This window comes from Ochotona curzoniae, unplaced genomic scaffold, assembly GCF_017591425.1.
Source record: "Ochotona curzoniae isolate NIBS_2020 unplaced genomic scaffold, NIBS_Ocur_1.0 scaffold_1037, whole genome shotgun sequence".
Taxonomy (NCBI): Eukaryota; Metazoa; Chordata; class Mammalia; order Lagomorpha; family Ochotonidae; genus Ochotona; species Ochotona curzoniae.
In genome coordinates this window covers 17154828-17177584 of record NW_024467083.1, presented here as the reverse complement: position 1 = coordinate 17177584, position 22757 = coordinate 17154828, and the positions used below count along the sequence as shown (strand labels likewise).

The 22757-nt window shown below is 43.0% G+C and overlaps 1 protein-coding gene and 1 non-coding gene across 3 annotated transcripts in view; both read right to left on the bottom strand.

The window, feature by feature from the left end:
- GPSM2 (G protein signaling modulator 2) overlaps nucleotides 1-13010 on the bottom strand; it is a 46521-nt gene extending 33511 nt beyond the window's left edge. For both annotated transcript variants that reach the window (XM_040998885.1, XM_040998886.1), the window contains exons 1-2: nucleotides 12865-13010; nucleotides 2109-2413 (exon numbers count right to left, since the gene is read on the bottom strand). In XM_040998885.1, the coding sequence (XP_040854819.1) occupies nucleotides 2109-2164 (56 nt within the window). In that variant the 5' untranslated portion in view covers nucleotides 2165-2413; nucleotides 12865-13010. The remainder of the gene's footprint in view (nucleotides 1-2108; nucleotides 2414-12864) is intronic.
- Nucleotides 13011-14145: 1135 nt separating this feature from the next.
- LOC121168957 lies at nucleotides 14146-14252 on the bottom strand. The gene has a single exon (XR_005885809.1). It is a non-coding gene; the product is annotated as a U6 spliceosomal RNA (small nuclear RNA).
- Between the last annotated feature and the right edge of the window lie 8505 nt (nucleotides 14253-22757).

Below are 22757 nucleotides of genomic sequence, written 5' to 3'. Positions count from 1 at the left end.
CTACAGGGCACCAGAGGTTAAATGGTCAGCTCCGTGTTTTTAGAGTCCTTCAATGGTAAATTAAAAAAGATGATAAAAACGGAGAATAGAAAAAGTCTGGCAGCAAGATCCTAGGGACCTGAAAACAACAGCAGTGAGAAAGATGCAAATGAGTAGATGAATCTGAGAAACAAGATAAAAACTGGTAATACTTCATGCCAGATACAGAGATTGGTAAGGGAAGAAAACTACTGAAAATAACTCTCAGGTTTCTAGAAATATGGTCTATAGATGAGGACATTTTAAATATGGTCTAAAGATGAGGACATTTTGCATGTTAAAAACTCATAATTATGTTGAATGTCTTCCATTTTCTTTTATTTGAAACTTAAAAATTTGTAACACAAATATCTTTACAGGGCCAGCACTGTAGCACAATGCAAAAAAAGGCTGCCACCCATATCACCAGCACCCCATATGGATGCCAGTTCACATCCCAGCTACTCCATTTCCAATCCAGCTCCCTGTTAATGACCTGGGAAAAGCAACAGAAGATGGCCCAAGTATTTGTGGACCCCTGCCACCCATAAAGGAGACCTGGATGAAGCTCAAATGTCCTGACTTTTACCTGGCCCAGTACTGGCCATTACAGCCATGTGGCGAGTGAACCAGAGGATATAAAATCTCTGTCTCTCCCTCTTTCTGACTTTCAAAATAAAATGATACATCTTCAGAAGAAAAAATAAAGATGTCCTGACCTTATCTTACAACGGGGTTCTTAAAAATTTGTGGAAATTTTTGCATTATTTTAAAATTTCATTTTCCATATAATTTTTCAAGCCCCTGAAATACAAATTTTCATAGCAGCATGTTCTAACATGAACCACTTACTCTACAGGAAAATAAATCTCCCCACATTTCCTACAAACAAGGGTACTTCAAGAAGTCTGTGGAAATATGGAGTTAAAAGTTCAGAGTGTTTGCCTAGCTGTTAACAAGCCTACGTCCTGTATCTAAGTTCCTGCACTGGGCACACCCCTTGGGTGACTTCTACCTCCTGGAAATGGGGCTCCTGGGAAGCACCAGTGATGGCTCAAGTGAGTTGGGTCCTGTTATCCCTTGGGAGACCCGGATGACATTTCCAGCTGCCAGCCATGGCCTGGCCCACCCTTGGCCACTGTGGACATTTTTGGAGTACATTAGTTGATGTACTTTTAGGTCTCCTTCTAGGTCTCTCAAGCAAAGTAAGTAAAAATTTAAAAGAAAACAATAAAAAAAAGGCACGGCAGAGCAACAGAGACCTTTTTGTTTTCTTTTTTTAAAAAGATGTTCCTGTTGTAACATTTTCAAATAAATGTGTAAGTGAATGAATCTTCTACAAACTGAAGGCAGAATTCTTCCAAAAAACATTTCCATAAATTTTTTTTAGGATTCCTTGTATATTAAAACAATTAATGGCTGAAAGTAAACACTTAAAAATTTTTGATTTCTAACCACTGCTACAAATTTCTGATGATTTCTTAATCAGAAAAATTTTGACAAAAAAATTCTGCTATGAACCTAATCATCTTGATAAGCAATGATAATGACTGTGGCTAACAATAATGACCCGAACTCTCAGATGAATATTCAATAATAATGATAGTACAGATATCCTTGCTTTGTTCCTAACCATATCAGAAACATCATTAACAGTGCCACTGAATAGTACAATGACTACTGACTGGTCAAGTTTACAAAACGCCTACCCACTCCAACATTAACACTCATCTCTTTATTAACAGCTCATATGTGAAGGATCACCACTTAAAAAGTCTAACACTCCATCTTTTGCTCCCTAAGATTTTAAAATATATTCCCTTTTATATCTGTGTAATAATAAAATGTTATAAAATGTTAAATAACCAGTCATAAACTCTTCCAGACAACATTAACAAAGCACAAGTACATAATTGGTCTCTATTGCCACCTTCCTATAGAACAGATACAAAAACTTAAAAACAATTAAGTACAAGAGATATTGTAGCTGGTATATTTTAAATATTTTCAAGTTAAAACCTGAAATGGTCAGAGTTAAATACATGTTAGAATAAGCACTAAAAGTTACCCACTAGGAAAGCAAGTCTTACCTGTAGCGAACATGAAAAGAATGGTCTTCCCTCATGCTTATCAAATTGTCCTCCATTGAGTCATATTACAAGCGAGTAAAATATGAAATTATTTTATTCTGTGCCAATCCAGCTCGTTCTCATGCAGAATTGCGTGCAGAACATTGTCCGGTTAGTATATTAATGAGTTGATATTAATGCCTCCTAAGCTCCTGCTTCTTCTTTATTAATACTGAAAGGAGGTCAATGTCAGACAGCTTAAAGGTTCAAAATGTGTCCCAAATCCTTGTGTCTCTGGCCCTTTCAGCAGCACTTCAGCAACATTTCTGCAAAAGGAATACAAGATGCTTTGCTTTGAGGTCCTATTTTCAAAGAACCGTCTAAGGCAACCCTGAGCTAAACATAATCACACAGCCAGCTCCACAGAGCTCTGACACATTCACCACTGCAGACAACATCAGAGGGCTTAACGATCACAGGGAGCTTTAAATAAGAATATGAATATATGAGATTTGTTTGAGAAATGCACTTTAATTTTAAAAATTGATTTTTATGTAACACTTTCATGTAACAATTTTATGTAACACTTTCTACTACAAATAATTATAGAGTATGTATCAGATTAATATCTAGAAAATTATAATATTTAAGCTTTAAAAAGCTCTTAAAAACTATTAACTAACCATGAGGTGAGAGTTGTGGTATAGCCGTTTAGGCTGCCACTCCAGGTATCAGTGCTGGTTTGAGTCCTACCTGTTCCAGTTCCCATCCAGGTTCCTGCTAATGCATCCTGGGAGGCAGTAAACTATTGTTCAAGAGCTTGGTCTCCTCATTCATGTAGCAGACCCAGATGGAGCTCCAGGTTCCTGGCTTCCCTGGGTTTAGGGGTATCTGAGGAGTGAATCAGCTGATAGAAGGTCAACTGATCTCTTCCTCTCTCTCGATCTGCCTTTCAAATAAATAATAAACAAATACATCTTTCTTAAAAACCTCAATTGGTATGTTGTTTGGGACTAAACAGACATTTCTAATAAAATTATATAGACAAGCAAGGGAATAATAAAATAAATTTAAGAGCTCATTGAGCTCATTGAGGATGGGTTAAGTTAGGCTCACAGGAGACCTAGCAGGTGTATCAGCAGGGAGCTGGATCAGAAGCAGAGAAGCTAGGACCTGAACCAAACTCTGACACAGGATGCTGGCTTGCAAGGAGCAGCTTAACCACTGCACCACAGTGATGTTCTGTTGGTGGTGGGCATTTGGATCATAGTTTCTGAGACTTTTTTTTTTTGCTATTAACAAAAGTATTGCCATGAACAATGACACCACTGATGCAATGTAGTAAAGAAGCAGAACTGATATCATTTCAGAGAATAGCAAACAGACAAAAATGAAAAATACTAAGGAGCAGTCAGAGAAAAACAGGACAAGTGAGATTCTCTAACACACATCTAACAGGAGTGCTGAGAAGACAAAAAGAGAAGCAAAGGCAAATTATTCAAAGACAAATCAAACAATCTCTCAGAGCTGAAGACACGGATGAGCAGATGAAAGAGGTAGACTAAGTTCTAAATGGAATAAATAAAAGCCCACACCCATGTGTATAGCACAAAGAAACTATAGCACATCAGATACCAATCATACCCTTTAAGGTAACACTTCAGAAATGAAAAGAATATATATTCATATGTGTGTGTCACACAAGGGAAATTAACAGGTATATTAATCATAAGGTCCTAAAATCTCAACAAAAAGAAACACCCCTACATCAATTAGTCCAACATTTCACTACCGTATTCCTAGAAAGGTCTGAAAACAGCTCACTGTAATTTTGAGTAGTCCTATTAGAAAGTTGATCGAAAGGTCCTATCAGTAAGTTTTTTTGTTTTTTTGTTTTAAGAATCTTTCCATTTCTACTCTCTCCTGGTTCTTTATTCTGCTACCACTTGGTATAGATTTCTCATTCCTCTTCCACATAACATCCTTTTGACTATTTTAGCTGTGACCTAAGCCAGACTCAATAAGTGACCCCAGTTTATTGTTACTTAAGTGCAGTCAGAATACTCTGGTTTCTCTTCAGATTGTATAAATCTTTCGCCTTTTAAGTCCAGTCAGAGTCACAGAGCATGGGGCCCTAAGGTGAGGAAGGCAAAGGCGGAAAGGATTGACATTGGGAATACTGACAAATGCAGAACAAATTAACAAATGTGTAATGATGAAGTTGTAGAATGAATACTTGATAAAATACTTGAATAAAATTACAAAGAACCATTTAAAATGATACTTCAAACAAGAGGACAGAGTGAATACCACTCACTATTTCATTAAGAAAAATGTACAATATGGCCTAACTTCAAAGGAAGAATATCTAAAAAAGTCACTCTTACATTTCATATCTTAAAAATTACTTAACTGGCAAACCAGCAATTCTTGATTTATGATTCATGCTGTATGAATTCACTAAACAACTTAGTAACAATGTGTTCACCACTCATGCTCCACCTTATATGGAGTTAAGCCAACTACTATTTTTTTTTAAGATTAATTTATTTGAAAGGCAAGAGTTCACACAGAGACAGAGATCCTCCATCCACTGGCTCACTGCCAAAATGAATGCAATGCCCAGAGTTGAGTTTGTCAGAAGCCAGGAATCAGAAACTTCTTCCAGGTCTCCCATGTGGGTGCAGGGTCCCAAACACTTGGGCCATGTTCTGCCTACCCAGGCACATTAGCAGGGACCTGGGGTTGAGGTTCCTGAATCTTTATCTAGATCTCCCACCCAGGTAGTAACAGGGCCCAAGTACTTGGGATATCTACAGTTCTACTAGGTGCGGGAGTTTAATCAGAAGCACAGCAGGTGGGATTTGAACTGATATGGGGTACTGATATTGCTAGTAGCATCTTAACCTACTACTCCACAACATCACAGCAATCACTCCATGATTAAGTTTTAATTCCACCAGGGTAACTTATAAAGACAGGCATTTGCCACAGCAGTTAAGTCACCACTTGGAGTGCCCGGCTTGAGCCCTGGTTTTCTATCTCATCTAGCTTCCTGTGAAAACACACTGTGCGATGCAGGAGATGATGGTTCAAGTACTTAGGCCCTGCCCCCCACATAGCAGTCTTGTTACTGAGTTCTGAGTTCCTGGCTTCAGTCTGGCACATCCGTGGCTGTTGCGGGCATCTGGAATGAAACTCAGTGGACAGAAAATCTGTGTGTGTGTGTGTGTGTGTGCGTGTGTGTGTGTGTGTGTGTGTGCATGTTTCTTTCTCTGTTTAAATAAGATGAAAATAAAGTTTTTAAAAAGACAACACTTATTTACAAAGGACACATACCATTATTATTGTCTTAATATTGTCAATGCTCCAAAAACTTAAGAAAATTGTGGGCTCACAGTATCTTCTGATCGGACCATAAAGAAAGAGAAATTGTTAGAAGCTTTTCTATATCCCTAAAATTGAGATTACCATAAAGGTCAATTGGTACATGCAACTCTTTTGCCTCATGTTGATTATCTGATTAGAAAGTCAAACTATGGAGACTTCTGATGCAGACAGATGGATCCTGTAGTTCCTGTCCAAGATGTATAATCAGCATTGATAAGAAAGGCTTGCTCTAAGAACTCCGGGCCTTGCTACACTCCATCAACAAGTCTGCAAGCCAGGGCATAGGGAAGAACCCAGGGAATAGATGGTAACATTCATATCTTTTGGGTTCTCTGAATTTATCTAAACTAATCCCTCCTGGCTGCAACTTAAACACCAAATCTTCTGATCTGTTGCTTTCTTTAAGGATATGTGTAAACTGAAAATATCCAGGAAAAAAAAAAGGAATGGAAAATACTTTCTTGCCTTCAGGTTAAGTTATTGAAATTCCTTATCCTTTTCATATCCTAATAATTCTATGGCACAATATGTAACAACACTCTCTTAGTTGTCATATTTCCAGTGAGACACAGTAGCTCTTTGTCACATCTAGCATAGATAAGTACTGAGTAAGAATCAAGATCTTTAAAACAAAGCTCTGGGGCTGGTGTAGTGGTTCATCAGACCAATTATCTTCCTATGCCACAGAAATCTATGTGGGTGCCAATTCATGTCTCGGTTGCTCCACTTCCAAACCAACTCTTTGATGAGGGCCTGGGAAAGCAGTAGAGCATTCCCCATGTCCTTGGGCTCCTGCTTCTTTGTGGGAGACCCTGGAAGAAGCTCCTAGCCGCAGCCATTGGGGAGTGAACCAGCATATGGAAGATCTCTCTCTCTCTGTAATACTGACTTAAGCAAAATAAACAAATCTTTAAAATAACCAAACAAAAATAAAAAAAGCTCTACAGTATTAGAATTCAAGGTACAGAGTACAGTAACATACATAATAATTATGAGAATTAATAATAAAGGAGGATGGGATGCCCAAATATCCACTTCTAGAATAAACTAAATAAAAAGATTTTTTTTTGCCAAATATGTATCTGTAAGTAGACAATTTAATTCACTTAGACCAAATTTAGCTTATCTCTTAATCTAAACTTCTGCCATTAACTCCATTTTATCTGAAAAATAAAGGAAAAACAGCAAGAATAAGAAGCAAATGCAAAATTAGGAGTCGTGTGGTAAGACAAGTGAGTTAATAAGGTAGAATAATGTAAGAAAAGTATGTACAAGAACAGAACAGGGTAAGCAAAGCCTGTGTTGGATTGTATTTTATTGTAGTGAGTTTGGAAGAATCAACTCAATCTGATAAAAACAAAACAAAATTGTGGCACTAGAACATGATGCTGAAGAAAGACACTAGCACCTACAAAAAGGGAAGTCAGGCCCAAGAATGGCTGGCCATGTGACCTCCCTCAGGTTACTCGATGAAAAACGCAAACGATGCCTACTGCCTAGATGTGAGAGCCAAAGGTCAGTCAACAACAGAGTCCAGGATTTCCAGTCTTGCAGACAGGTCAAACAGTAGCAAGTGATGGTGCAAGTTGGATTCCAAGAGTAACACAACGGAGAAGAGACAATGAAAATTTTTAAACACAGTGAAGTGCTGTAATACTTACAGGAAAAACAAAGATATTGAGTTTGAGATAACTGGAAATCAGATAAAAAAAATGTGATAAATATGTGACAGTCTAGAGTGGTATTTCTGAATTTTCATATGTATTTTAAAACAAAAATATTAAAAAGTACCAATGGGATCTAAATGCTAAGTATGTATCAAGTACAGTTGCAAAATTAAAGAGAAACTCCAATAGAAAGGAACAAAATCAAAATGGCAAAAAGGAGCTAGCATGATGGCTCAATTGACTAATACTCCTCTGCAATTGCTGGAATTCCATATGGGCACTAGTTCTGTCCCAGCTGCTCCACTTGCCTGTGGCCTGGAAAAGCAGTCGAGGATGGCTCAATGCCTTGGGATCCTGCACCCATTCAGCACACCTAAATAGGTTCCTGGCTCCTGGCTCTGGATCAGCTCAACTCCAGCTGCTATACCCATTTGGGGAGTGAAGCAGAGGACGGAAAATTTCTCTCTATCTCTCTCTCTCTCTCCTTCTCGGTAACTATGCCTTTCAAATAAAAATAAGTAAATATTAAAGAAAAAAAGTCCTGATTCTGTACTCAACATACTTACACTGTTATTAATAATACAATAAAATTGTTGCATAGAACTGTAAACTAAAGATGAACTCAAGATGATATACTCACATGTCTAATCCCTAATAGTGCTGAACAAGGTTTTATTTAGTATTAACTTCCATTTGTCATATTTAACTCATAAATTCATAATCCCAAATTAACAAATTAGAGTTAATCATAATGTTTAATTATATTGTATTACAAAACTGGGTTCATTATAAATTATGTTGTAAAAACTTTAAGCTTTCTTTAGTCAAACTTACAGTCCTAAATTATGTGTTTAAATTTAAAGTTTCTTTAGCTCACACAATCTTTAAGAGCAACAAATAGGATTCAATGTATGTGTGTAATGTTAGCTTATTTAGGTCAGGTTACTATAGAAAGCAAGTATATCTATAGTGTAACCACTGGCTAAGCACACATAATAAAAACTCTGAGGCTGGAGTAGTGGCATACAGGCTAATCCTCCACCTGCAAGTGCCAGTATCCCATAAAGGTCATAGTTCAAATACAGGATGCTACTTCCAATCCAGTTCCCTGCCAATGGAGTGGAAAAGCAGTGAAGGATGGGCTCAAGTGGTTAGGCCACTGCACCTGTGTGGGTGACCCAACAGAAGCTCCTGGTGCTGGCTTCAAATTAACTCAGCTCTGGCTATTGTAGCCATTTGGGGAATGAGTCAGAGGATGGAAGATCTTTTTATCTCTCTGTAACTTTGACTTTTAAACAGATAAATAAAATCTTCAGAAAGAAAAAAAAAGCAACAAAGTAAAATAGAAACACGTGTTTCCCTTAATAAGGGCCACAGCATGTAACAGTATAGATGTTAGCAATTCCATTAGCTATACTGTTACAATTTTCCCCTCTCATTATTTGTTATTGTCTTACTGTGCCTAATTTATAAACTAAACTTTATCACAGGTGTGTCTGTTTAGGGTAAAAATGTAGTATATGCAGCTTTGTGCTATCTCAAGGCTCTAGGCATCTTCTGGGAGTTCTGAAGTGCATTACCCACTGGTAAGGGGAGACAGACACTAAAATGCTGATCATCCATCAACGTCAACCAGTTAACTAGTTTATGTGAAGGGCTGAGAGAAAGAGATATCTCTAACCCACTGGGAACTCCTAAAATGCCTGCAACAGCTGGGACTGAGCCAGGATGAAGACAGGAATTCAACTGGTGTCTCCACAGCAATGGCAGAGATGCAAGTACGCTGAGCCATCACCTGTGGCATCCCAAGACATGCATGAGCAGCAGGCTAGTATCAGGGGTGGGTTTAGGATCTGAGGCCAGACACTCCGACATTGGATGTGGGCATCTGAAGCTGAATCTTACTATGCTACTTGGAATGGTAATTTTGAAATTCAACAGGGAAATAGAAAATAAATACTCCATTGTATTGAACATCGTTCTTGAGTTAGTAAATGACAAATCTGTTCCCTAGGGAGACCTGGAAGCTCTGACTCCTTGCTTTGGCCTGGCCCAGCCATGGCTGCTGCAGCCATTAAGGGAGTGAACCAGCAGATGGAAGCTCTGCCTCTCCCTGTTTCTATAACTCTTTCAAATAAATAAATAAATCTTTAAAGAAGAAAAGTTTGATTTCAGAATTTTCACAGGAAAGCATATTAAACACAACTCTGTCCTATCTTAAAAGAACCAGGAAAAGCTTTCTGAAAGCGAGAAAAACTGTGCTATACCTAGAAAGATAGGTAGACACACACACACCTTCTCCAACCTCCCTTTTTTTATTTTATAGGCAGAGAGATGGTACTTCCATACACTGGGTCATCCCCCAAATATAACCATAGGGGCACCAAGTGGGCTCAATCAGCTGGGGAATTCAGTCTGGTCGTCTGAGCTGAGTAACAGGAATATAATTACTTGAGACGTCATCACTGCCTCCCAGGGTCTGTACTGGTAGGAAACTGAAGTCAGAAGCCTGAGCCAGGAACTCAACCCAGGTACCTGAAGAAGGAAGTGCCGTCTTAATCCCGTGGGACTCAGAACCCGCCCCTGGATGGTAGATCAGGTTCATGGAGGGAAGGTCCTATGGTCCTATGGTCAAGGAGGAGGGGATGTCCAGAATGTGTTCCAGGACAAGTCTCCTGGGTTGGGAGTAGTTACAGAGGAGTCTGGAAGGCAGAACAGTGCCCAGTGGTAAGGGACTCTGAATGCAGCAGCAGAGCACAGGGGATTCTTTTTTCAACAAAAGAACAGCAAAATTGAAGCTGTGTTAAAGAGGAATCAGCGGCAACAAACAGGGCAGAGCAGAGGAGATAGCAGAAAGATCCTGCAGCAAACTCCAGAAACAACCAAAGAAAAGGAAACCTTTTGTCATCTCACAAAACCATGTGCATTGCTTTACACCCAACAGATATTAAACAAATCTTATTGATTTAAAACAAGACCTATGCCACAGCGAAGAACCCTGTACCAGAGAGAAAAGTCGCCTTTAACATATTTCTCCACAGCAAAGAGTATGTTCTTAGTCCCTTAAGTAACTCAGAAGTCTCATCAAGTCACAAAAGTTAAAAAGGCACTGAACATGCTATGCATTTATAAGGTATAAAAAGCAAGATAGATCTAAAAAAAAAAAAAAGAATTGAAATATTTCTGCATAATTCACACCAAAACACAACATTTACAGGCATCTTTTTAAGAAATGTGTCCCTACAGGAAAAAAATACCTACTCCACTGCTGGTGGGAGTGTACATGAATACAGCCATATGGGAGTCAGCAAGGAGAGTGCCCAGACAACTGAAGATTGATCTATTGCTTGACCCAACAACCCCAATCCTGGGAATATATCTAAAAGAAGCAGCACAACCTACAACAGCAAAGACATGGAATTAATCCAGACACCCATCAAAAGAGGAATTGATTAGAAAAAAAAAAATGGTGGTACATCTAATCTATGGGATACTACTCAGACATTAAAAAAATGAAATCCGACCACTTGCAACAAAATGGTCCCAACTGGAGATCATTACGCTCAGTGAAATAAGCCAGCTTCAAAAGGACAAATATATGTTCTCTCTGATATAAGGCAACCTTTATGCAAAACACAAAACACAGCTAATGAAGTATACACATACATTCTCACAGAGTAACGGAGACTAGAGTACCAAGAAACAAAGAACTACAGCATGCATCTCTACTTCTGAATAAAAGTAGGCCCCCCAAAAAACTGTCAAACATACCTTGATAACAAAATACCAGACTCTCTACAATTGCTTATACCTACAATGTCATGACACAGGGAAACAGCAAATGTTGGAATTGGAACTGCAGATGAAGAACTATATTATAAAATACAGGGGGAAGTGGGGAAGGGATGGAAAAGGGAGAGGGATGGAGGAAAATCCTATACCTATAAGACTGTAAAATGGAAAATCAAAAAAAACAAAACAAGACCTGTGTCCCTACAGAATCCAGGGACACAAGGAGATGGAAGCAGACACACAAAACAACATGGCATGTGCTTAGGGGGCAGGCCAGGTTTAAATGCAGCATAGTGAATTAGCAGTTCAGTGGTCTGAATCAGTGTGGGGGTTACAAGGCTCATCTACCAGACCCCGTGATGAGGGATGACCTGCAAACTTGGTGCCGGTGCCTGGCCCCACGTGAAACACAGGTCCACCATCAAGTCCAGCGGCCACAGCCTTCACCGCAGTTGTTAGTATAAACTAGCACAGGTCTACTAGGGCACATGTAACATACTGTAAGTCTACACCAGGTTTTCCAACTTTAAAATTCCGTAGAAAATCTTGGGGTTTTGTTAGTTTCAGAAAAGGGCATTTTAAAAACTATGAGAAGTGACGAGGCTTGTGTTGTAATTATCACCCATTTGCTGTGTCTGTGAGAATCCATACATTAGGTTCTTGTCAGTAAATTCCTAATAAAAATCTACTAAAGCCTATCACTGCTATAAATAACCTAGTACCAAGTATCATATTACATTAAATAATTCTACATTAAACAATTTAATGTCTCACATTAAAATACATTTTTAATACCACATGTCCGATTTGATTAAAAAAAAAAAAAGCTCAACTTGCCACTGACGCCTCGACAACAACATGGCACAATTCTTTACTTTGGTCAGGTCTGCACTCCTGCAACCATCACTAACAGCGAGAAGTGACTTGTGCCAAAGAAGCCAAGGTGAGCTGGGAGAAGCCCCGCGCCTCACCCTCCCCACACCCACCCATTCTCACCTCCTTCTTTTTTATAATGTCACTTCGGAACAATTGACCCAAACATAAGCGGTGTTTATCAGCGCTCATCATCCCGGCTGTGACCAGGCGGGGGAATTTGGGGGTGCACCCTTCTCGAAGGGGTCACGGCCGCTTCCAGAAGGCATGCACGCCCCGCGAGGCGCAGCCCCACAAGCCCGCAGAGAGCAAGGCAAGCACCCGCTCGGCCTCCTTTAACACACCGACGGATAAATTATGCATGGGGCAAAAGCCATTTCTACACTTGCTCGCTTTTCTTGACCATAATTCAAACGAGACTAAAGCGATCGGACTGGGTACCTTTATAAAGAAATGTAGACGTTCCACTTTTTTAAACTGAAGACAGGCAACAGATGTCGGGGAAAGGTTTTTTTCTGAACGTTTTCTGCTTGAACTGGTTTGCTACCAACTTATCTAGTAAATAGACAGGTTGGTGCCCTCCAAGTTCGCCAATTTAAATAAACATAATAATACAAGCACTTTACAAACACTGGCCGGGTGATTTGGGATTTAATCGCACAGCGGCTTCGGACTTTGTAAATCTACCGTTTTGAGGCTCGATGCATACAGGGAAGTCATGAGGACCCAAGGTATCCCAGGACTGTTTCCCAAAGAAACGAGGAAAGGAGGTTCTGAAGGCTTTCCTCTTCGCTAAAAATTAACAAGCGAGCCAAGCAGAGCTGGTCTCGGGGCGAGCCGCTCCTCACGCCCAGTTTCTAAGCCCGCGACGCCGCGTCCCCGCAAGGCGCCCGCTGCCCAGTCACGGCGGACCTCTCCGCCCCGCACCCGAACAAAGGAGGTCTCCCCCGAAGACCCCCGACACCGACGCCGCCTCCCTCAGCCGCCCGCTCCCCTGTCACCCGCCTCCCGGAGCCCCCTCCACGCCTCCGTCCAAGAGTGGCCGCAGGACTCACCTCCCACGGACCAGGCTCGCCCCCGGGTGCGCCGCCGGCTGGGCGACACTGCTGCAGCGGCCGCCCGGGGCGACGGACGACGGTCAGCGCGCCTCGGCCAGGCAGCCGCGCGGGACCCGGCACCGAGACGGCGACGCGCGCCCCCGGCGGGTCACGTGGGCTAGAGCTCGGCGCTGCCCCGGCCTCCCGGAGCGTCCTCCGCCGCCCAAGGGGTCCCGCAGCGCTGCCTGCCCTCAGCGCCTTCTCTGCGCCTGCGCTCCAGCTCCAGGCGCTCCCATTCAAACCGACAACGCCCCGCGTCTTTCGGACCGGCCAATGAGCGGCGGCCTGTGGCTGGGGGGCGGGGCTACCGTGGGCGGGGCGGGGCGGGGCGCTGGCCGCCGTGCCGCCTCCTCCCTCCTCGCCCAGGACTTAGGTGCCCGGTCCCGGGGAGGCCTCGGGGGCCCTGGCGCGGGAATCCTCGGGAGCTTGGTTCTTTGCTCCAGGGTCCAGCCGACGTTTCTTTCCTGTCCTGTCATCTGCAGACATTGAAAGGTGGGCACAAGATAACCTCTCAGAGTTCAGGGAGGGTCTGACTTATAAGACCCCTTTAAATGATGAGCGGGTCAAACAAGTGTCTCTTTCCCATAAGGACTCGCCGCACCCTAGACAATGAGTTTCCCAAACCGCAGATGCGAAATGTTTTCACAGAAAAAGGGGCCTCTGTGAGCCGAACAGAGGGAGCCGTGTGGAAGCCCGAACAAGGCAGTCTCAGTTGGCAGCTGCTGGTGTTTGCTGCTGAGGCGCTGGCTCCCAGGAAAAGGCCTGGGACTTTGACTGTTTTGCAGCTCCATTCCACATACCCAGGGAAGAGTTAATTTTCCTTTCCGTGTACAGCCCCTTCCATAACAGGTGGGCCAAGATGGGGTCTTTGACCCTTCATAAAGTACCAAATACTAGGGTCTTTTTGGGGGAAACTGGTTCACTCAGGTCATTTTTTCCGAGTCTTTATTTATTTAGTCAGCTTTTCATCTATTAACAATTTTTTTAATTCTTTATCTTATGACAATTTAATTTACATTGTGTCTTCCCTCCCTCCCTCCCCCCAACTGTTCTCCTTTCCAGTCTTCCAGTAGGAGTCTGCCGAGAACCCTCAGAACCCATCACGCTGCCATTGAGGTGTCTCCCAAAAGTGTAGGGGCTTATCTGTTTCACTGTGAGACCATCCTTGTATTGCAAGTACGGGGATATACTGCTCTCTGTTTCTGCCTGTGGACGTATTTATTTCTGCTGCACTTCCATAAAAATGTGGAACGCTTCACGAATTTGTGTGTCATCCTTGCGCAGGGGGCATGCTCCCCTTCTCTGTATCATTCCAATTTTAGTATGTGTGCTGCCAAAGCAAGCACAGCGAGGTGATTTTTTTAAACATCTGTATGCTGAAGTGAAACCCAGACATTTCTGCAGAATTAGGGATGTTAAAGAGAACCCGGATTTGATTGCCTTTCCGAGTGGTGGCAATACTCTGTCATCCTGACCCTCCTTAACCTTGGTTTCCTTCCGTGCGCTTCTAACAAGATGTGTTGTGATGCCAATGACAGGATGAACACAGGTGCTTGCTTGACGCATGGTATCTATTATCCATTCTGTCAGCAGGCACCCCTAAAATCAGGTTCTTGTAAATAGCAAAGGAATTATCTGGCTGTAGTATCTCAGAGGTAGACATTATAATTCTTTCTTCATCATAAATTCTTTGGCGGGAGGGGGTGTTGAAGCTGTAGGAGCCTCGAGGAAGTACCATGTGTCAAATTCAACATGTTCAAAATGAGTCACTGTGACCCCACCCCCACCACGCACACACCTTATCCGCCTCTGACTTCCCATGGCTGATATAAGATCCCGCATTCCTAATCGTGCAGGTTGAACTATCTTTAAAAGGCATAAACCCAGTGGTGTCACTTTGCTGCTTGAAAATCCCTAGTGACTTCCCATTTAGTTAGGAACAAAACCCAAGCTCTGACCATGGTCTGCTGGCCCTGCCTACCCCTCTCTCTGACTCACTTCCCTGTAAGTCCACAGAGGGCACTCCTCAGGCCCAGGACACGTGAGGCCTCTGAGCTACCTCCCTGGTAGCTCCCTCTGCCTCGGTTTTTTCCCTAGCTCTTTAAATGGCTGCTGCTTTTATCCTCGGTGCTTTGCGTGTTCGTTACAGGGTTCAGCGGGGATTTATTCAGGATTTATGCCATGTGTTCTGTGTGTTCCTAGAATGTGTCCCTGACTGTCAGAGTGCTCAGCAAAAATAAATAACCCGAGGTGGAAGTGGCCTGGTCAGGGCAAAAAAGACAGGTCAGGGACCAAGATTATGATGACAGTATGGGAGGATGCTCGAGGCATGTTGCTTGTTGACTTTCTGGAGGAAGATGAGCAATTGAAGGGTGTTTGGCGAAAGTTAGCTAAAGCTAGAGTAGAAAAACACCCTGGAAAGTGTCCTCTGACAGCCATTCTCCACCCTGACAATGCATCAGAAAGGGCACTTTGTCCAGAGTGTAGATGGGAAGTTACTGGGCATTCAGTCCACTTTCCTGGTGTGACTCCTTTGGATTCCTGATCTTGAAAACTTCTTTAAAGAGCAACTGTTTTTCTACATTAAATAATGTAAAAATGACTGCCCTGTCCCAGGAACTTTACTTTTCTAGGAAGGGGACAACTGGTCAGTATTATCACTGTAAAAAGTGTCTTGAACTGGATGGAGCTTATGTTGAGAAATAAAATCTGTATTTTTAATTTATATTGGAAAGACACACAGACAGAGAGAGAGAAAGAGACATCTTCCATCAGCTTTTCACTCACTTGAACTGGCACGTTTATGTGGGATGCTGGACTCACAAGAGAAGGCTTAACCTGCTACACTATAATGCCAGCCCCAATAAATATTATTATTTGATGTTACAGAGACTATATCAATAGCTCATTCCACATTGATAATAAGGATATGTTTGAATGGAATATGTTTAAAAGATTTATTTTATTTTGGGCCCAGCACAGCAGCAGAGTGGCTATAATTCTCTCCTTGTATGCTCCAGAATCCCATATGGGTGCTGGTTTGTATCCTGGCTTCTCCACTTCCCATCCAGCTCCCTGCTTGTGACCTGGGAAAGCAGTAGAGGATGGCCCAGAGCCTTGGAATCCTGCACCCGTGTGGGAACCTGGAAGAAGCTCCTGGTTTCAGAACAGCTTAATTCCAGCTATTGTGACTGCTTGGGGAGTAAACCAGTGGATGGAAGATTGTTCTTTCTGTCTCCCTTCTCTCTGTAAATCTGACTTTACAATAAAAATAAATAATTTTTTAAGGATGCTGCTTAAGATGCCTGCAGCCCATATTAGAGTACCTGTCTCTGTGCCCCAGCTCTACTGCCTATTGAAGCTTCCTACTAATGCACACTCAAGAAGTTGGGCCCTTGCCACCCATGTGGGAGTCTGGGATGGAGTTCCTGGTTGCTGGCCTAGGCCTGGTCTAGTGCCAGCCTTTTAAAGTATTTGGGGAATGAATTAGCACATGAAGTGTCTCTCTCTCTGCCTCTGTCTTGCTGCCTTTTAAATAAATAAAAATTTGAACAGATAAAAAACTACGGTTATTGAGCTGGTAAAGGCAATTGCGTATGGAAACCCTTTTTGGCTGATGGACCACAAATGGTAGGTTTAAGAAGCCTGTTTAATGAAGTGAGCCATTTGAGGATTTAACCAAGAGATGGCCCTCCAGTTCTTAGACAGGATTAGCTTTCCAGGTTCTATGAAATGAGGTGGGTGGTGTCCCTGCTCACCTCGAGGCTGCCTGTGGTAAAGCATTAAGTGGACTTAATTTGTGTCATGTGCCAAGGCAGTTGCAAGTCCATCGTCCAATGAGGCCTCTTTACTCACCTTTGTTAACGGGGTGGATTGGGCAGAATGGAGGCAGGACTCTGTGATGACTGCTCTAGCATCTCCTGTGTTGCCGGACTGTTTAGAGGCAGTTTGCCTTCAGGATAGGAGGCGTTTCTCCTCTGAAGATATTACCATCGTTTTATGATGCTATTATCAGTCTTAATTATGGGATTGCAAATGTGCCCAGAGGTTTCCTTGCATAGGAAAAATCTGGGAATCCTAGCTGTCATCATTGGGAGTTCATTCTCCCTTACTGATTCCACCTCCTAAAGGTGTCATTCACCCTTTCCAAACCAGTGTGTGTATGCATGTGTTTTATATCAGTATGACCTTAGGACCCTGTTCTCAGCGACCTGTCACTTTCCAGTGGAGTCAAGTTTCTCCCAAGACACCAGATGTAGTCATCCTACACACACTTGCTAGCGCACTGGAGAGGCTGTGCAATAAAGTGTCGCTGTCTGAAGGACGTGGCGGTGTCTCAGAATACCGCTCTCTACTCAGGACCTTGAGCCCGGGTCCCCTCTAGGACTGGTTTGCAACTTTTAAGCCTGTTCACTCTGTTGAGACGGTATATGGATGCTCTCCCCTCTGTCAAGCTGGCTATGAAGACTTTTTCATGCCAGCTTTCTCCATCAACTTTCTCCTTGAACCTGCTCTTCTACAATGGGAAGAAATATTTCACATTGAACACACACCCACATCAGACCCTGAGACAGGCTCTTTCCACATAGTCGTGCACTGCGTGATGACATTTCAGTTGTCATGACTGTGCATGATGGTGTCCCCCAAGATTCTGTTGCATGGTGCCGTCTCACCTGGCAGAAGTATACTCTGTGATGTTCATGTGACTCAAGCACCAGACAACACATCTCTCATATGTCCCTATGCGAAGAGCAGCATGACTGTGCTTACCTCAGCCCCACACTATGAGACTCATGTTACTTAAATGCTGTGTCCCAAGTTCCTCAGCAAGGAATGGAGAGGAGAGTCCAACTTGATTTTTAACCACTGTGTTCTCCAAGCCTTCCCAAGCAGCCATAAGGGCCTGCCTTCCTGCCTCTATAGCCAACTCCCCTCCTCTCTTGTTCCTTCCAGCAATTATGATAAATACTCTTAAAGAGATACACAAGGTGTTCTCTGAGGACTTACATCAGGAACCTTGACCCGGTGTAGGAGGTGAGGGGAGGTTCGGGAGAGAGTGATGTGTTAAAGGACGAATGAGGAAGAACTCAGCAGAAGCTAGGAGGAAGGTAAGGCAGGGAGATGGGAATGGAGGGATGGTCCCAGTGTGAGCAGGAGCTATGTACGTAAAGAACAAGAGAAATAAGAGCCTGAAGTAGTGGTGGCTAAAGGGAGTAAGTTCCTCAGGATTGGGGCTGAGGCAGAGGAAGGATTCCGGTACTCAGCCCCAACTGTGCTCATCACACCCATCTGAGATGTGAAGGAAGAGGTGGGGTGGCCTTGCCCTCCTCAGAACCACCTGCACCAGTTCAGGCTGCTGGAGTATCACCCTGCCCACCCACTCCAGGCAGCCCCTTTGGTGGGCTGCCTTTCCTGTAGACCCTTCTCTAGGGGTCGATGTTTATGACATACATATCACGAACATGTCCAGTTCCATGAAGTACATGTTGCGGTCCTGCTCTGTCCTCTGGAGGAGAGGTGACAGTGCACATAGGCTGGGGACCTGGACAGATATAAAGATGGTGGGGCAGGAAGGTGCAATGGGGATGGGGAAGTTTGGAAAGAGTTGGGGGTAGCTGTGAAGGAAGTGCAAATGTCTCCCAGCCAGGGAGGCTAGAAAGGAAGGGTGTTCAAGACAAAGAGGACAGCAATATCTTCTGACAGGAGACAGGAGAGCAAGAGAGTGTGAAGAGCTAAAACAGCTTGGGATAGTCGCAGCCAGCTTGTTACGGCAGGGCATGGTGGAAAGTCAGCAAACTGTCTCCAGCAAGAAGTAGGCAGCCTTGGTTCACGAAGGGCCACGTATGCTGTACTGAGGACCTAGAAAGCACTCAGAATGAATTCCTCAAGGTGTTACTTTCCAAATCTGAAACAAGAGCATCTGAATGAGGCACTAAAACTTTTTCTGAAAAAATTAATAGCTAAGATGACTGGAAGGAGAGACAAGTTTTCCCCTGGCCCTGTCATCTCGCTTACAAAGTTCCCATGTGTCTCGTGCTTGGAGTGGTGAGACTGGCAGCGACCCATGAATGGTGAACTATTGGAACCACTCGATCGAGTATCTCAGAGCATGCTCCACATCCGGGACTTAGGGTGGGCGGGAAACTGGGTGGGGCTTCTTCCTCTATATCCCCCTTTAGGCCTTGAACCTTTTTTTACCCCAATTAAATATGTAAAGATTGTCAAAAAAAAAAAACAAAGTTGCCATGTGTCTGGAGGATTTTAAAGTTTCTTTTTGTGTATTGTGTTTAACAGCTGTCTTTGAACTATATATAACTGACATGCAAAAAACACATAAAGGCATGATCTGTTCAATTCTGACATATGCACACACCTGTGAAACCCATGCTGCCATAAACACACACCTCTGATGCCGTCAGGACATTTGCATGGGCCCTATACATTGCTTCATGCCCCATTGGCATCCCTTCCTGCCTTTCCCAACCCCTACCCTAACTTCAGGCCAACACCTGTCAGTCTGTCTGTCTCTATTAGTGTGTGTTTTCTGGAGTTTTTTTAATAAGTGGAGTCAGTCGATCTGTAGCATAATTATTTAGAGATTCATTGATGCCCTTGCACAGATCAGCCGTTATCATTTTAGAGTCTTCTAAGCTTTCCACTTTGGAGCTAAGCCCTCCTACAGTGTTTGCTGGATCTCAGCCATTCATAGCTGTTCCCAAGAAGACTGAGCTGCTCACTGCGGGGAGGGGTGGCCCCCCCTTGGGGATGAGAGCTGCTGCCTGGGTATGGAGAGGTCGTAATTTAGTTTGGCTGTCTCCAAGTGATGGTTCCTGAAGATTTCTGTGCCCTAGCCCTGGGAATGCATGGGTCTCTGGCAAGGCGTAAAGGATTGTGTCCATCTGGTGCCGTTGAGGAGGGGACATGAGCTGGCTGTGCCCAGTGCAGTCGTGGGTGGGAGGGGGGGTGTGGGCTAGGAAGTGATAGAGGGAGGCCAGGAAATTGAAATCAGAGGAGAGTTGAAGACACTGAGTTGCTGCCTTTGAAGAGGGAGGAAGGGGCCGCAGGGAAGAGACACAGCAGCTGGAAAAGGCAAGAGCGGCCCTGCCCTGGAGCCTCGGAAGAGCAGCCAGGCCTGCTTCTGGATGGTAGGATTGAGAAATCTTTCCGATTTCCAGGCTTTCCAGAATTAAAACTAATATGTTGCGTTGTCATACATGATTAAATTTGTGATAGTTTTGCTAGCAGCAGTTTGGCTGGAGCTCCTGCATTAGCTCCAACAGACCAGGCCATATCAGAGGGAGTAACCTGTGTTAGGTGCCAACAGAGCTTTAAAATGGGCTGGGTTTCGAAATCATGACATTAGGTTCCCTCTTCCTTTGACCCTCTAGGGAAAGTGATTTTGCAGTGACTAGTTCACGTTAATTTCTGGTTTCTGCTTTTTTCAGTCTTTCCTATTCAGCTCACCAGAGTACCTTCCTATTTGGTAGGTGGATGCTGCCCTGTTTATGAATCTAGTTCAGGTTGAGCATCCCTGTTCAGAAATCCCAAATGCTTTGCAATCTGAAAATTTGGGGATATCATGTTGGAGTTCAGAAAGTTTCAGATTTTAGATTTTGGATTTTTGGATTAGGAATACTCAATTAGTAAAATCTATTCAATATCCCCAAACTCCCAGACCTAAAACACTTAAGGGTCCCAGCATCCCAAAGGAATACTCAACCTGTAAAAGCCAGTCAGAACTTCAACTCGTTGAAATCTGTGTATTTAGTTTTTAAAGAATTTGTCCCATCAACAGCAGGAAACTAATACAGTTACCAAGGAAACTAACATAGTTATCAAACTCTGTATAAAGGGCTTATCTGATGAATCTGTTTCTATTTTCCCTTGAGACACAGGGCTAACAGGACTGGAGGCAAGTTGTTTTTGGATTTAGACAGATCCACCCACTCTACTCTTTGGCACTGCTTCTCATCCTCACGAAGGAATGATATATGGGTCCACCATTGTGGTGTAGCAACTTAAGTTGCCATCTGTGATGCCAGCATTTCATAACAGAGCACCGGTTCAAGTCATAGCTGTTTTCCTTTGAGCTAACTCCCTGATAATATACTTGGGAAAATGGTGGAAAATGGCCAAGGGCTTGGACCCCTATAACACACAATGGAGTCCTAGGTGTAGTTCCTGGCTCTTGGCTTCTGTTTGGCACCACCTCAGCTGTTGCAGCCATTTTGGGAGTAAATCAAAGGATGAAGGCACTTTCTCTCTTTCATACACATGTGCACATACACATGCTTCAATAAATAAATAAGAATGATATGCCTTGAAAACTTTGCAAAAGATGAAAGAGATGACATACTCCAAGTGCCTAGCTTAGCACCTTGTGGCTTCTCAAATCAGCATTTATCTTCCTCACTTCCTGCTACTGCCTGATTCTGAGCAACCAGGTCCTGGCTCTAGAGATGAGCTGTGCTAACACCAGCTGAATTGCTTCCCCTTCTTCATCCTGTTCCATGTAGTTTCAGGGAGATACTCAGGAAGTCCCTGTTGTTTCATTAGAATTTGTAGTGGGACTGGCTAATCTTGGTTGAAAAAATGTGTAGAATCAAAGTGATGTTATTAGCTCTTGAGCAGATCATTGCTTCCTGTCCTACATTGTTTAGCCTTTTACTGTGCTTCCTCTCTGAGATAATGACCTTCCCAGAGGGGGGTCAAGACATACCTTAGCTGCTGTTACACTAATTAGTTAATGTCTGAGAAGCCTGTACAAGCCTGTCATGAAAGGCTAATTGTTGTTCATTCAGCTTGTTCATATGGTCATCACTTCCGGTGTTTTAAATATAGAAGCTAATGTTGTCCAATGAAAGTGAGTATTTCAGCGTTGAATTTGATAACATCCCATTCTTCCTAAACATGTTGAGGGGGGTTTAGTTTATTACTATTAAGGAGCTTTGTGATGTCATGAGGAAGGGGTTGGGGAAGTATTGGCACTTATATATTTATTTTTACCATGACATGATTTTTAGCAGATTTACATCTCAAATTTTTATCTGTTATGTAATAACCTTGCAAATGGACTTAAAACATGCTAAGATTTTTGAAATATTTGGAGAGTTTATCTAATATTTTAACTTTTTGTTAGAGCTGGTGTTTATCAGACATTATACATCAGACACTATACTATACCCTGTGTATGCATTAAAGGTAAGGTGGGCCTAATCCAGTCCACAGGTCATATTTATTTAAGGAATATGACTCTGTGGGAATTCCCAAATATCTAACTGGTTCTTCAGGATTTCTCATACTGGGGTGAGGGTGGAGAAGAAGTCACTGGGCATAAGGACTTTGGTTTCACAACCATGGCTGCCATTTATTGGGCATGGCAGATACAGCGCTGAGTGAATGCATGATCTCTTTGAATTCTTATGGCAACATTTTGAGGTAGGACTGTCTCTTCTATTTTATAAAGTAGGAACAGAAAAGAAAAGGCAAGTAACATCCCCAGACTGTGAAGCAGAGCAGAAGGGCAAAGGCCCTGCCCTCTACTTCTCTATGGAGAGTGCTCTTCCAACCAGGCAGTCCTACTTTTATCTCCTCAGAAAACATGCTCATCAGCAAGGGTTCTGGTGATTGTTAATATCTTATTTTCTAAAATATTGATTTTATTTATGTGAAATGCAGAATTACAGAGAGAAAGAGAGATCTTTGATCTGCTGGTTCATCCCCAAATGGCTGCAACAACTGTGGCTAAGCCAAGCCAATGCCAGAGGCTTCACCTTAGTCTTCCACATGGGCTTGGGGCCCAAGCACCATCTTCTGCTGCTTTTGCAGGCGTATCAGCAGGGAGTTGGATT